The 15,464-nt window shown below is 46.2% G+C and overlaps 1 protein-coding gene across 1 annotated transcript; it reads left to right on the top strand.

The window, feature by feature from the left end:
• The first annotated feature begins 259 nt into the window (after positions 1 to 259).
• LOC146341038 (keratin, type I cytoskeletal 19-like) lies at positions 260 to 13,458 on the top strand. Its single transcript, XM_084804601.1, has 8 exons — positions 260 to 883; positions 4,993 to 5,075; positions 6,367 to 6,523; positions 7,274 to 7,435; positions 7,860 to 7,985; positions 8,821 to 9,041; positions 11,658 to 11,683; positions 13,117 to 13,458. Exons 1-8 carry the CDS (start codon positions 320 to 322, stop codon positions 13,221 to 13,223), a joined length of 1,446 nt encoding a protein of 481 aa, XP_084660727.1. The 5' UTR covers positions 260 to 319; the 3' UTR covers positions 13,224 to 13,458.
• The last annotated feature ends 2,006 nt before the right edge of the window (positions 13,459 to 15,464 follow it).

Genomic DNA, 15,464 nt, shown 5'->3' with positions numbered 1-15,464 from the left:
GAAAGGAAAATGCAATCCTGATGACAGAGCTCTAGCATCTGGAAAACAAGTCAATCGGTCCTGAATAAAACCTTTGTCCAACTGCATTTTAAAAAAAAACAGACACCCACAAAACACAGCCCACCTTGGGACGAGCCGCTACACATTACTCTGCCTCGCCTCGCCCAGGAGGGTGTGTTTTGGCAGGCTGTGCTTTTCGGTAGTGGAACAGAACACACCCTGTGGGGAGTATAAAGGGAGCCAGGCGACGTTGCTCCAAGCATCCTTTCCATGCTAAACCAAGCCGAGTAACAGCCCTGCTCCATTCACTGCTCCCGCCATGACTTCAGCCTACTACCAGAGCTCCTCTTCTTCTTATGGCGGTGGCCTGGGGGCCGGGAGCGGCGGCTCCAGCCGCATGTCCTGTGCCCGCATCGGATCCTCCAGCCTCCACGGGGGCGGGGGCGGCCGCATGTCTGCCTCTTCAGCTAGGTTCGTATCTTCCGGGGCAGGACTCGGAGGCGGCTATGGATGCGGGATGGGCAGCGGCTTCGGAGGAGGCTACAGCTCAGCGTTGGTTTCTGGGGGGGGTGCCGGCTTCGGCAGTTCCTTCGGTGGGGGTGTCGGGGGAGGCTACGGTGGCGGCTACGGTGGAGGCTTCGGGGGCGGCTTTGACTTCCTGGCTTGCGGCACCGAGGGAGGCCTTCTCACTGGAAATGAGAAGGTTACCATGCAGAATCTCAATGACCGCCTGGCTAACTACCTGGACAAGGTGCGAGCCCTAGAAGAGGCCAACTCTGACCTGGAGATCAAGATCCGGGACTGGCACCAGAAGCAGGCCCCCACCAGCCCCGCCCGGGACTACAGCCACTATATGAAGATCATTGAGGACCTCCGTGACAAGGTAGGATGATTCAGAAGGGGCTGCGCTGGGGATGGGGGATCCCTTTCTGAAACCCACTGGTGACATGTGCACCAATAACTATCATTGCAGCATGAGGACGGTGAAACGACTATGTGTAGATTCAGCCCTGCATCTCCGTGTGTGCAGATATTATTATTCTAAGGGGCAAATTTAATGTTCACGTGTCTGATTGATTGATTGATTGATTCTTTCTGATGCTTTTTTTTTATCCCATCTTGTTATAGGCATAATGAGATGTCGCATAATTGCAAATGGAGCATTTTGGAAACATGTCTTTTTAAAAAAAAAAATCGCATCAAATAGAAAGCCAAATAAATACAACCAATTTCTCTCTCTCTCTCTCTTAAAAAAAAAAATGGAGCTAAGAAATAACATAACGAAACAGCAAGAAAGGACTGAATGTTGTTACAATGAAATCCAATCAAATAGGATTAAGCTGTTTGTGCCATGGAAAGGCAAACAAACAGAAACAGTGACTAGTCATTCATTGTGGTATTTCATTAATTGCAGCAGAGCTATAAAGTGTCTGGGATGCTAAGAGACAAATTAGATGAGATGACATTCATGCAATTACCAATAGTGTGGATAGCTTTTAAAAAATAAATAGCAGGTGGCTGTGAGGTGATCCAGTGGGTGGCAAAGGATACCCCCCTCTTTTCAGGGTCCTGATGGAGATCAGTGCCTTGTGCCCACTATTATTTTATAAAGAAATAAATATTTAATTTTAAAAGCCAAATTCACACAATTGCTAATTGCATGAATGATGTCTCTCCTAGTTCTGGCCTAACTGTGTGACTCACCCTGAAGTTAAGTATGGTCACCTCCATGCCAGGAAAAGCTTCACCTGCTTAATTTCTGCTTGCCAGACTGCTGTTAAAACGAGCAGGAGCAGAGCAAATAAAGGAGTTGTCAAACCTATTCAGTGAACCTATAGCTGTAGTCTGTAATTTACCTACCATCCTATGCCATAGATTCTGTGTGTGCGCACGCGTGTGCGTGTATACCCAGCCTTGGCTTAAGCCCTTGACTTGGAAGTCTTTAATTCCAGGTTGGGGAGGGGTGGGGCTGGTTGTGGTTACTCATCAGTGAAGGAAAGGCACTCTGTATGAGTTCAGAGGCACTCCATTACTACTTCACAAAATGGAAGGCATTAGGAACTGGTTCCAGAAATTAATCTAGGGCCAATTTGCACATACATGCATGTGTGAACTAATCCTAAATCCTGGTGCGTTCCCACATGCTGTCCTCCATGCTTTTCCTAAGGATAAACTCCACTAAGATCTATGCAAGCCACTGCAAACAACAACAACAACAACAACACCTTGCTATTTATCATCCATATAGGGCTTTGCTATGCAGAGTGATTTCTAGTCCCTTTCTCATTCATCCTCATCAACCTTCCTGCAAGGCAGATTATTTTCTTTCCATTTAGAAAGCGGGAAACTGAGACAGATATACTGGGGTTCATCACATGGAGCTTTTATCCTGCTATTGAGACTGCTCCCTCTCAGAAGTTTGCAGGCTCTTTAGAAGATGTTGTTGCAGGGTGTCTCCCACAATTTCCCCCCAGCCTATCCCATGTTTTCCCAGAATGCAATAAATGTGGTATTTTTTCCAGCCGGTGGAACAGAAGGGCCATGACCTCCATGTGAAATTCTCCAATAGCGGGAGAAACCGCCTGCTGTGGGCGTTTGTTTTCAGTTGCTGGAGGCGTGGTCAGGATGAGATTTGACAGGCGCGAGGGCAAGAATCGCCTGCCGATTGCATCTCCTGCCTCTGCATTTCTCAGCTGGAGGGAGAAGAGGGTAAAATGCCTCCCTGCAACAAAGGGAGACGCATCTGGTCCCCCACCCCGCCAAGCTCAGAAGCAACGTCCTCTGTTGGTTCAGAGCACCCTATTACGTTCAGTGGGGCTTACTCCCAAGTAAATGTGCCCAGGATTGCAGATTTACAGGGTGATCTCCTGTCTACTCAGAAGTAAGTCCCACTGAGTTCAATGCAGCTTACTCCCAAGTGAGTGTGCCGAGGGTTGCAGACTTATGGCACGACCTCGCATTTTATGTCTGCTCAGAAGTAAGTCAGAGGTTTCCTGGGGGCTGCGAGAAAACAGTACAGCAGAAGTTAAGCTACAAAAACTAGACCCCCCCCCCACTCCTTTGCACACATGCCAGGGAGGGACGAAGACGCTCCCTCCATTCAAACCATGTGTCTGCCGTGTAAGGGAGCCCTTCCTAATCCCGCAAAGAAACTGAAAGCAGGAAGCTCCGGAAAGGATGTGGGTTTTTGTGGGGGGTTTGCTTAATGTAGGGACACCCACTGAGTGCAATGAATCCCGCAAGAAGAAAAATGAGATGTGCCTAACTTCTATTGAAGTCAATGGAACACCTTCAATGCCTCATCCCAATTGATTTCAATGGGCATGCCAGGCTTTTGCTGGCTAGTGCGATCAAGGCCACTCACTGAGCTGGTTCAGATGTAACGCTAAAGTGGTTCCCACATGTTTGGGTCAGTGGGCACATTTAGGATTTTGAAAGCTTTCACAAAATGGCCGCAATGAGGGTTTTACCCCTTCACAAAATGGCTGCCATGGTGGGCGTGGCCAGTACCCAAACACCCATTTCCTAGAAGGCAAACTGTTGAGACTAAATGAAAAGTTACTTGCCAAGAACTTAAGCACAAGGCAAAGGCTGGATCTGAGCTCCAGAACACAAAAGCACTAGTCTGAACCCAAATAAAGGTGTGATAGAGAGCAGGCCTTCACTTTGAGCATGCCAGTCTCAAAGTTAAACAAATTTAAAAAAAAATCTTAAGAAATAAGAATACAATCAGGAGGGAAGGGAACCTGGCAAATGTCTAGAGAGGTGTCTAGAGGCTGATTGGTGTCCACAGGTACCTCAGTGGAGATCCCAACACTAAACCATTGTTTAGCATTATGGGAAGTAGCCTAGGCAAGCCTCAGGCTCCCACGCTCCACCTCCCCATGGTGCAGCAGCAAGGCGGACCACAGAAGCCTATGCTTCTAGTTTAGATTAAATTCAGTTTGCCGGCAAACTGTGGTTAATTGTAACTCCGATTTGTTGAAACAAGTCAACTTCAAAGCATAGTTTAAGAAGCTGGCTTATTTCAACAAACCATAGTTAAGAGTAACCACAGTTTATTAGGTTCAGACATGACGTGAAACTGTGGTTAATCTAAAACAGAAGCAGAAGTGTCGAATCTTCTCCTTGCAGGTGTGCCAGAGTAGGGGAGGGGAGGGGAGGGGAGGGGAGGGGAAGCACATGAGCCTGGAGCTTGCGGTGGCTTGTCCTTGTAATGTAAAACTATGGTTTAGCATTATGCCCATGCCCTCCCACTGATTCCATTCATGCTGACTGAAGCAGAGAACGTAAGCCCACCTCTTCCAGGGCCACGTCCAACCATCAGTCCATCAGATCACAGCCATAATGAACTTTGCTAGCATAAAAGTTGTGACAGGGTACATTCCAAACAAGATAAAAATCAATTTTAAAAGGTTTGCACTTGATTTGCAACGTTTGGACACTGCACTTGCATCAATTAAGCAGAAGTGCTATATAAGGGTCCTTGGGGGTGTCATTAATCCCCTTGTTAGAAGCAAGAATCCCAGCCAGTAGATACGGCTGGACAAAAGACTGGAAGCGATGTTAAGAAGTCTTCCAGTCAATTCTTCTGCCTTACAGATTTAATCCAGCTCAATGAATCCAACCATGTGCTCGTCTGCTGTACAGCAGTGAGTTTGCTATTTTCATTCTCATCGTGTTTCACAGGATCCTAAAACTTGCACCTGGCCAAGAAAGACATTAGGTGGACTAATTTCTCCTCAGAAAAATCTTGGCTAATTGAAGAAGACTGTACAATTTAATTTCAGACCCATTCATCTAGAATATCTCCTGCCCTCATGCGGTGCACTCAGAATCACTGGTGTAGACTGTCTTAACCCCTAGAGATCTGCATTAAACTAAGAACTGTTTCTTTTTCAGTCTTCCATTAAAACAACAAACACTTCCTTGGATAACAAAAGGTTTTGCCAATACTCACAGACATTCTTGTCTCCTCTCCCCTTTTGGTAGATCCTTGGCACCACCATTGACAACTCTAGGATCATCTTGGAGATTGACAATGCTAGACTAGCTGCTGATGACTTCAGACTGAAGTAAGTTGATTCTCTCTTTGGTTTTCCATTCCCCAAGGCCTTCCTCTGGGGGAAGGTAGGAAATAATGAAGGAAAAAGTATGGGAGGGGAGAGGACAGAAAGTAGAAACTTGATCAATTTGGTGGAGGATGTGTTTAAAATGTCAATGGAAGAAAAGCTGTCTAGAGGGTGTGGGGAAGCAAGACTGAAATTCAGTCATCACTCATCAATTATTCTTATTCTTATTCTTATTCTTATTCTTATTCTTATTCTTATTCTTATTACTATTCTTATTCTTATTCTTATTACTATTCTTATTCTTATTCTTATTATTCTTATTATTATTATTGCACCATCAGTGTACATAGGGATGTTGGAGAATTCCGCCACAGACCCCAACAAGGCCGGATTCCAAGAATCCAGCCCCACTGGGGTCCGTGGCAGAACGGAGCACTCACCTCTGCACCCCTCCAGAATCTGTCCAGGCTGGTTCCTCCACGCGGTGATCCTGCGGAGCCGGCCGCCGGATCCACAGCACTGACAATATGGCCGGCCGCCATTGCCGTGCCGTATTGCTGTGCTAAGTCCAGACGCAAATGGCGTCCACTAGGCCATCTGTGTCCCTGTTTTTTCACACGATAGGCTATGCAAATATCTACATAAATATAATTTGCGTAGCCTATCGCGTGAAAACAGGGACACAAATGGCGTATTGGACGCCATTTGCGTCTGGACTTAGCACAGTGATACGGCACGGCAATGGTGGGCGGCCGTATCGCCAGCACTGCAGAGCCGGCTGCTGGCTCTGCAGGATCACTGTGGAGCGGACCCAGCCTGGATGGATTCCGGGGGGGAGGGACAGATCGACTCCCCCCCCATGGACCCCTCCAGTCGGAACAGGGTAAGTGATCCACCCATCCCTAAGTGTACATTGCACTGTACAGAATAAAACAATAAAACAACACAACCCTGCCACAGAAGGGTAAATTCTAATAAAACCACATAATAAAACCAAGGAAGGAAAGGGAATGCATCAAACAGCAATACAAAAATAAAGAATATTACCAAGCAATGAATAAAATCTCAGCTAAACTTCCCAAAGCTTTGGAAAAGAGGAAAGTTTTAAACTGAGATTCAAAACAGAAATTGAACCAACCAACTGCAAATCCTCTGGAAGAGAATTCCAGTTCTGCCAAAGCCCATCTCCAGAAATATGGGTGGCAAAATTTATGAAAGACTCCTTAGCTACAAGGCATCTCCACCAGCAGCAGCACCCATCCGAAGTTCCTGACTTCTTTTTTAAAACCGGCAGGTATGAGAATGAGCTGCACCTGCGCCAGAACGTTGAGGCTGACATCAACGGTCTGCGCAGAGTCCTGGATGAACTTACCCTGGCCAAATCTGACTTGGAGATGCAGATCGAAAGTCTGAAGGAGGATCTGGCCTACCTCAATAAGAACCATGAGGAGGTGAGTAAAGGAAAGGGGAGGGCAGGAAGCCCCAGCCACGTTTAATTCAGCTGGGGTTGCCCGATATAAGGAGTCAGTCCAATGTGTGGACCTTCCTTTTATTATGGGCTCATGTATGATAGGTGCAGGAGCGATAGAAGACCACTGCTCTTAATAGATATATAAGCACGTATTCAGAGGTCCACAGATACAGCCACTGTATTTCACCAATGGCAACCCAAAACTTAAATCTGGTAACTAACAGGAAAAACCTCCGGTACACTCTATTACAGGAGTTTGGGGGGGGGGGTTAAGCTGCTGTGGTGGGTCTTTCAAAATGGCGCTAGGCTGTAACTTGTGGCAATATGCAGCATAAGTGTCATGGGTCAGAGGAGGGGGTTGCTATAAACTAACTCTCTCTCACACACATACTCACACACAGCCCCTGTTCCCCTAAAAAAAAAACCTTCATCAGGCTCTGGGTGCGAAAGAGATACAATGACTTTCCCTCTGTGGAGCAAGACGCGAGAAAGCTAGGCTTTGCTGGCTATCAAAAATAGCAGTTGTTTAGCAAGCCCAGCCTAGCTCAAATGTATAGACACCCCCCACCCACCCCCACTCCCGTGCATAATGCCATTTGCCTTTGCTCATGTGAAGGCAGTTTCTACACTAAACAGGCTTTCAAGTACTGCTTATGGATTGCTGCAAAGATGCAATGTGTTGCCATTTGAGGAAATCTTATTGCATTGTCTCAATTCTCATCCCACCAAGCTAATGAAAGAGTACAGAGGTCAGCTGACTGGACAGGTCAGCGTCGAGATGGACGCCGCTCCTGGCATTGACCTCACTAAAGTTTTGGCTGACATGAGAGAACAATACGAACAACTGGCTGAGAAGAACCGCAGAGATGCTGAAGCCTGGTTCTTTACTAAGGTAGACTCTTCCTTCCTATTGGGCTTGCTTGCTTATTTACTTATTTACTTATTTATTTATTGGGCTTTAATCTACCAATTTATATTGGCTTTATACCTCCTTAACTGTCACATGTCCCTCCAAAGGATCCTGGGGATTGTAGTTTAATGACAAATGAGAATTCTGCCTTAAAAATTCCTCCCTTGCAGAAGTCCAGATTCCCCTGGAAAAGGGGGATTACTATTAAAGTTTTAATCCAAAACACACTTACCTGAGAGTAAGTAGACATGCATAAGACTGCACCATCAGTCCTTAGTGCAGCAATGCCCCAAGGTGTATATGTGATCCGATAAGTATTTCTGACATTATTTCTCTTCTTTTTATACTGAACTCTGTGGCATTTCCCAGCCAATATTTCCTTGCTTTTTGATCCTCCTTCCTCCAGACTGAAGAACTGAACCGTGAAGTTGCCACCCACACTGAACAGATCCAGACCAGCAAGAGTGAGATTTCGGAACTGAGACGCACAATACAGAGTTTGGAAATTGATTTGCAGTCACAGCTTAGCATGGTAAGTTGCTACATCCATGAACAAAGCAAATGGACAGATAAAGACATAACAATTGCCATGCTAGGGTCAGTGCGTTGGCACCACTAGCTCAAAATGTGCCTACCAAACATGGCAACCCAAATGTCTTGAGAATCATACAATCATAGAATCACAGAATAGTAGGGTTGGAAGGGGCCTACAAGACCATCGAGTCCAACCCCTTGCTCAATGCAGGAATCCAAGTGAGAGCATCTTCGACAGATGGCTGTCCAGCCTCATCTTGAACTCCTCCAGTGTGGGAGAGCCCACCACCTCCCTAGGTCATTGTTTCCATTGTCATATTGCTCTAACAGTCAGGAGGTTTTTCCTGATGTTCAGCCAGAATCTGGCTTCCTGTCACTTGAGCCCATTATTCCATGTCCTGCACTCTGGGATGATCGAGAAGAGATCCTGGCCTTCCTCTCTGTGACAACCTTTCAAGTACTTGAAGAGCGCTATCCTATCTCCCCTCACTCTTCTCTTCTCAAGGCTAAACATGCCCAGTTCTTTCAGTCTCTCTTCATAGGGCTTTGTTTCCAGTCCTCTGATCATCTTTGTTGCCCTCCTCCAAACCCTCTCCAGTTTGTCTGCATCCTTCTTAAGGAACATTCACAGTAGGGTAAGATGGTAATACTCATCCCCACCCCCATTATTAGTTGCTAGCATCCGTAATCACACTTTCATGAGGGCTAGAAACAAGTTTCTTTTTAAAAACAAAAAACAGATCCTTGGCATTCTGATTGAGATTACATTCCATAATACACAGTGTATGTAGCTGTTCAGGTTCCTAGATCCTCTGATTTTTCTCCCTCACTAGAAAGCCAGCTTGGAAACCAGCTTGGCAGAGACGGAAGGACGATACTGTGCTCAGCTGGCTCAAATCCAGAACTTGATCTCTGGTGTGGAAGAGCAGCTGGCAGAATTGAGGTGTGACATGGAACGCCAGAACCAGGAATACAAGATGCTCATGGATATCAAGACACGGCTGGAACAGGAGATCGCCACCTACCGCAACCTGTTGGAGGGTCAGGACTCAAAGTACGTAAACTGGACAATGAAACTAAACCAGCAAAGGGAAGACAGATTCTGAAGGCCTCATCACACATTATGTCTTTTAGGTGTGCATCTAAGGTTTATTTAGGTGTACACCTTTAAGTATAAAGCATGAATGTGATAAGGAGGTATTTGAAAACCTGTGTATCGTGCAGGTGCGCTCTGAGAGAGCCAGTACTGGCTGATCCTTATGAGTGTCCAGTTGGTAGGGGTGTATGAAACCCCACTTACCTTGCTCCGCTGGGGTCTGCGGGGCAGGGAGGTGATCCGGTCCTCCTCCCAGAATCCTCAACGGGGGAGATGTGATCCGGTCCTCCCCCCTAGAATCCTCCCTGGCCGGCTCCGCTTCGCGGCGTCTCCGCGGAGCCACCGGCTGGGCCGATCCGCAGCCGGGCTGCTGCGGACGCAAATGGCGTCCTGCATAGGGGACGTCATTTGTGTCGCTGCTGTAGCCGTGATAGGCTACGTAAATATTTACGTAGCCTATTATGGCTAAAGCAGGGATGCAAATGGCATCCCCTACGCAGCACGCCATTCGCGGCCGCACATCAGAGCAGAGGCCAACAGTGGCTGGATCCAGACCGCTGGAGGCAGGTAGGATCTGGTCTGTGGGGACTTCATGGGGTGGTGGGGGGGATTGCTCCATTCTGCCACGGACTCCAGGGGGCCAGATTCGAAAGCATCTGGCCTCACTGGTGTCTGTGGCAGAATTCTCCGCCATCCCTACCAGTTGGTGACAAACCCAGGTGTGTTGCTGTCATACATGAAAAAGCATTACTGTTATCAGCATGCCTCTTAAGAGTCCCCATTGCAAGATCCGTGTCGATCTCATTTTTTTTAAGAATAGTTCAATGAGTGCATATTTCAGGTTAATGTCATCTCTAAGAAACTGAAAAGTAGCACGTCCATTGCTCAGAAGACACAGCTTGGAAAAATCTGTGTCAATAGAAAGCGACATCAGAAGTGACTTTCACTCAACCACAATACGAAGTTGGATCAGCTAGTGGAGCGAGGGTTCAGCCAGACTCCCAACAGAGAGCTTGAGACATAAGAGTGGCCAGTACCCTTCGGGAGAACTCAAAGCTGTTTCACAGACTTGCTGAACTCAATATGGGTCTGCTTTTCAAGGAATTTGTGCATGATGGTCTTGTGAACAATCAACAAACTATGTTTTATGTGGTCTTTGAAGGCAGGATCCTAATCAAGACAGATTTTGAAAATGTAACTACATGGCAAGTGAACCACGGGCAATTATTAAGTGAGCTAAAATGGGCAAAGTGGCATGCTAATTACACTGGAGGCTGGTGGGTCCGATGTCAGTGGGGCAGTAAATCCGCTCCGGGTTTCAGTCAGAACTAGCCAGAACTCTAAAGGAGCTGAGTGGCTCTGACTGAAACCCGGAGCAGGTTCATCACCCCCCTGACATCAGAGCCACCAGCCTCCATTGGCTATTTATATAATCAGAACGTGTCAAGAGAATATAGGACAGGAGTTGTTATTGTGAGCCTCCAGTGTGTGGCATGTGATCAAGAGCTTTTGTGCACTGCATTTCATTAAATGGATATGATATATTCTTCATCTTTATTCTGTTCAGAAACAACACACACACACAGAGTAAGGAACTTTAAATACTAGTAAAAAAAAAATGAACACCCTTTTGGATTCTGATGGTCACTGCTAAAGGCAATAATACAGTTAATAATCTTAACTGTATTAATAAATCCTCCACAAAGCAGATCACTACCTGCAGCCATTTCTATGCAGGGGATTTGGTTGCTGGAATGACATTGTACATGCCACTTCTTGAAGATTCGGGTGGAGGAGGATGTAATTCATCTCTCATTCCAGTGAGCCTGGTCAGATCTGGAGTACGGTTCAGGCTGATCAGGGCAAACAATGCTGAGGGCTCCACTATGAACGTTAAATAATAACTTGGTGCGCGCAGCTATGCTTCCCTTAATACGTACTCTTGTGCTACTGCATTGTAGAGCTTTAGGGCTTCTTCGCACGGAGCTTTTATCCTGCGACTGAGATTGCAGGTCCTTTAGATGACATCGTCAACCTCCCGGGCATCTCCTGCGCTACACTAAATGACCTTTGTTCCATTTGTAAAAAGATCAGAGATGATGAGCTATAAAATTACAGCACTTGAGTTCCCTCTGTGAAAAGAGGAAATCCAGCAATAAGAGGAGAGTACAGAGCCATCTAGCGGCCATATAATGAAACATATTGAAGACTCAGATAAGCGGGGGAGAAGGAGTGGGGAAAGGGAGCAGGGAAGGGAAGCACGTGTAAAGGGAATCCGTCATGATCCTGCATTTAAAACAGAAGCAGAAAGCCCCATTTTAAATATGGGATTTTAGGCTGGTGTAGAGATGCTCTTAGTGAAATGAATGCCACGTCATTTAGAATGACAGAATTGGAAGGTATTCCATGGGGTCAGCTATCCCAACAGCCTGCCATAGCTCAAAGCATCTGCCGTATTGTTGTTCCTGAAAACCACTAAGAGCAGAACCACTAAAGACAGACATTTCCTAGGATGAGTAAGTTCATGGCTCCATCCCAGCACTGCTCATGTTTGCTTCATTCTTTCTGTTACAGGCTGTCAGGATGGTCTCCAAAGGACGGTAAGAAAGATTTCAATTGCACTATAAAATATGGGTTGGATCCAGGATCTGCCCTCCATGAGAGGTAGAGACTTTCCTTGAGTGGAAGGACTCCACTTGCAGAAGGTCCATCCACCAATTTTCAGGGATTCCCTCCCGCCACACACACACACATCACAGCTCAGCACATCCAGCAGGGTCCCCTGACATTCTGTGGAGCATTTTCATGAGACTAGAGGGGCTGCCATTGGGAGCAGGGGGTGGGGAATTCCACCAGTACACTTCATCCATCATGAATCTGGATTGAACCTTCTATTCATGAAGTGGGTCTGGATGGGCTCTTTGCTGGATAATGGATCCCAATTAAGTCATACTTAGAGTAAACCCATTGAATCAATGGGACTTAATTTAGTATGACTAAGTCTAGATCCAGCCCATGATCTTAATGGCAAAAGCATGACTTACAAAGTTGGCCTTTGTGTCAGGAAGGTTAATTTTACTACATACCCTTACGGGGAACTATAGTTCAGCAGTCAAATGTATGCTCTGCATATAGAAGGACACAGGTTCAATCCCTGCCATCTCTAGTCAAAAGATCTGAAGTGGTCCAGCTGGCAAAGATCTCTGGCTGAGGTAGTGGAGCAGAGGGCTTGGGAACTCTTACCAGTCCATGTGGGCAACATTGGCTTGGCTTAGGGCCAAACAGCATGTTACAGTAAAGATATGCTTTGCTGTTGAGTGTATTTCTTCTTTTACATTAGCAGATATGGAGGGGGAAATCAGGACTGGGAGAACCAAGGATGCTTGGGCTCACTGAAATTTTCCAAACTTTTCTTCAAAGCTTGGTTTGGCTTGCTCCCATTCTTGTTTGCGGCTTGTTATTTGGTTCGTTCGAAAGGGAAAAGTTGGGTGTTTTGAAGCGTGCATTTTTAAAAGTGCCCATGTTAGACTGGGACCATGCTGCAATCCTGACAAAAATTGCCACCTTCCCAAGTTGCAATTTGCCATGGGAGAGAAGCTGTCCTTGGCAGAATGTGTACCTTTTCTTTAAATTGTAAGCCTTCTTCATAGAATCGTAGAATTGTAGGGTTGGAAAGGACCTACAAGGCCATCGAGTCCAACCTCCTGCTCAATGCAGGAATCCAAGTCAGAGCATCCCTGACAGATGGCTGTCCAGCCTCTTCTCTGCTTATTTCTCAACAAGGCTACACAGAGTCCTTTCAGACACACAGATACATATCTTTCCTCCTTGAATCGGCATTCAGTTGGGAGATTCCAACTGTGGCTTATTACTTCCTTAATTACAATGGTCAATAGGTCATGTAGTTTATGGAATTAGAAACTGTTGAGAGTATATGTGATCTGAGTTGCTACGGTGAGCCTTGATGTTAAGGCAGGAGATCCAGGGGCTCCCGGCATTCTTTATTGACATGGTCTTCCTCTCTTTATTGCAGGGTCCTACGGTGGAGGTAGCACCACCATCACGTATGGTGGTGGCAGCGGTGGTGGCAGCAGCAGTATCACAACCAGCACCAGCACCAAAGTACGTTCCGGCTTCTGAACCTCCTGAGGACCGATGCTCCAGCTCTGAAAACTGCACGCAGCTGCAGGAACCCCCCCCCCCCCCGTGCATCCTGCCTTACAGAAAAGTGCAAAGCATTTTCAACAAGCGTGCCTCGGCTTGGCCTCTTCCTTAACAGCATCCTCTTAGAAGCTTTGCCTTGCTCCTCACAGCAGATGCACCTTTCTGTTACGCTCTCGATAATAAACATCCCCTCTGGGCTTTTTTTGCAAATAAATACGTGTCGGGTTGTTTGTCATTTGCTCCGTGAAGGAAGTGTGTTTTGCAACTTGGGCCAGACATGTTTCTTAGATCAGCAACTGGGTTTGTGAACAGCAGCGAACCAGCATATAAAAAATCTAAGATGAGAGGCGGGGGGGGGGGAACTTCCCTCCCAACCCACTTTTTCATGCCAAAATGTGAACCTTGAAAAACACAATGCAGCAGATGCAGGAACACAACCAGCAGATTTCCTACAGCTGAATTGATTTCCCCATCTTCTTCTCAGAGCTAGTATTTGGTTGTTCTAATAACCACCTTTGTAATATATGATTTCTCAAAGGAGGGGGAGAAAGTAAACTAACCACATTTCTTGGCTCCTTGGCAGAGATCTTAGTATCCTGTAGAAAGGGCAACTCCCACTGTAAAGCAGGGTGGGTGGGTGTCCTTGTGTGCTTTATTAAATAAATAAATAAAGAAAGAAAGAAAGAAAGAAAGAAAGAAAGAAAGAAAAGAGCATGTAAAATAATCTTGAAGGGAAACAATCCTTCTTAAAATGTCTATAAATATGGGAGGTTTGTTTGAACCAATGGGTATGGCAAACAACCTTGCGCAAGTTGCCAACTTTTCAGTGTCATACCCTGTGTAATTCTGAATCAGACCAATGACCCATCAAAGATGCCAGCTGGCTGACTTCATATTGCCTGGGCTGGCTGCTAAGTCCAAACAACATAAAAGGCGTGAAGTCAACTCCCAGTCTCTCGCCCCATAATGTTATTCTAGCACAGCCTCTATGTGGCAGTGTTGAACTCTGAAGCTGGAGGGAAGCATCATTACAGAACATAGAAATAGTCAGGCTCCATAGACAAACATGAGATCTTGTTTACAGAGATATACAAAGCTTTCAGCAGACTGGGTGATGACTAGGGATGGATGAATCTGTCAGTTTTCACTTTCTGTAACATTCACTTTTTTTCTCAAGTGCAAGTTCATTCCATCCCGTTTCTGCAACACTTTGCAATTTTTTAAGAAGTCAGCACAAATATTTGTATGCATTTTTGTACATAACCCCCCACTCTACCCAATATATGTCTTTCTGTACGGTATTTCTCCTAATGCATGCATTTTTCCATGCATTTTTCCCTAATGTATGCACCTTTGCATGCATTTTTTTAAATCAGAGAACTGCTTCATTCAGGAGAAATGCAAACACTGAAGTATGATTGCATCCAGTTTGCATATTAGTGTGGGATGTGCAAACTAGGTTGGCTCATATTAAAAGAGCAAACCAAATGAATCCCCACCACCGCAATTCTTAGTTATGGCTATATACATATTTTCTTTTTTCCTCAACATAGCTCTGATTTTACATCCTAACGGGGATCCTGCAAGATATTTGATTTCTCTTTGAAATGTGAGAAAGTTTCCACCCCTGGATTTTTCAGTGCATATCCACATTTTATCAAACCACTGTTGGGAGCGCCCTTGCTGCCTTCTGAAATCCTCAAGTAGCCAAAATCAACACACAGACTAAAGGGGTCTTTTCCAAGGCTTTGTTTCCATTCAGCCTAATGACGCTTACAGATGCTAATTGCCTGAGCCTAAGAGGAAAACTTAAGGGAGCAGCCTACCAGGGGAGTCTAGCTTTAGAGAGTCAGTTGGTCTCTGTTTGGAAAGAAAGGGCAGGAAGCCTCTGAACTTAAGGGCTAGGAAAAGAGAGTCCACCCCTTTCCTGTGGGATATCGGGGCGCAACTGTTGTCATCGCGCCAAGCGGGCTGAGAGCCTCCTCTCAGCACCCGCAACCTCCCGCTTGTCTCTGCGCCAGCGCCTCGCATCTAGAAGCTCCAGTTGTCTCTCCCTTTCCCTGCCAGGGTCACTGTCACTCTCAGGAATGTGGGCAGGGAGGGGCTCTCCCTCCAGCTGCGCCTCTGAAAAGAGAGCGGGTTCCTCTCCCACAGTTTCTATCTCTTCCTCAGAATCAGAACTGCTTTGGGACTCTATGGGCTCCGATCCAACCCTGA

Source organism: Heloderma suspectum, chromosome 6 (assembly GCF_057233095.1).
Source record: "Heloderma suspectum isolate Gila_16-S chromosome 6, 16-S_ref, whole genome shotgun sequence".
Classification (NCBI taxonomy): Eukaryota; Metazoa; Chordata; class Lepidosauria; order Squamata; family Helodermatidae; genus Heloderma; species Heloderma suspectum.
Note: the sequence above shows the minus strand (reverse complement) of the source record. Positions and strands in the feature narration are given on the sequence as shown.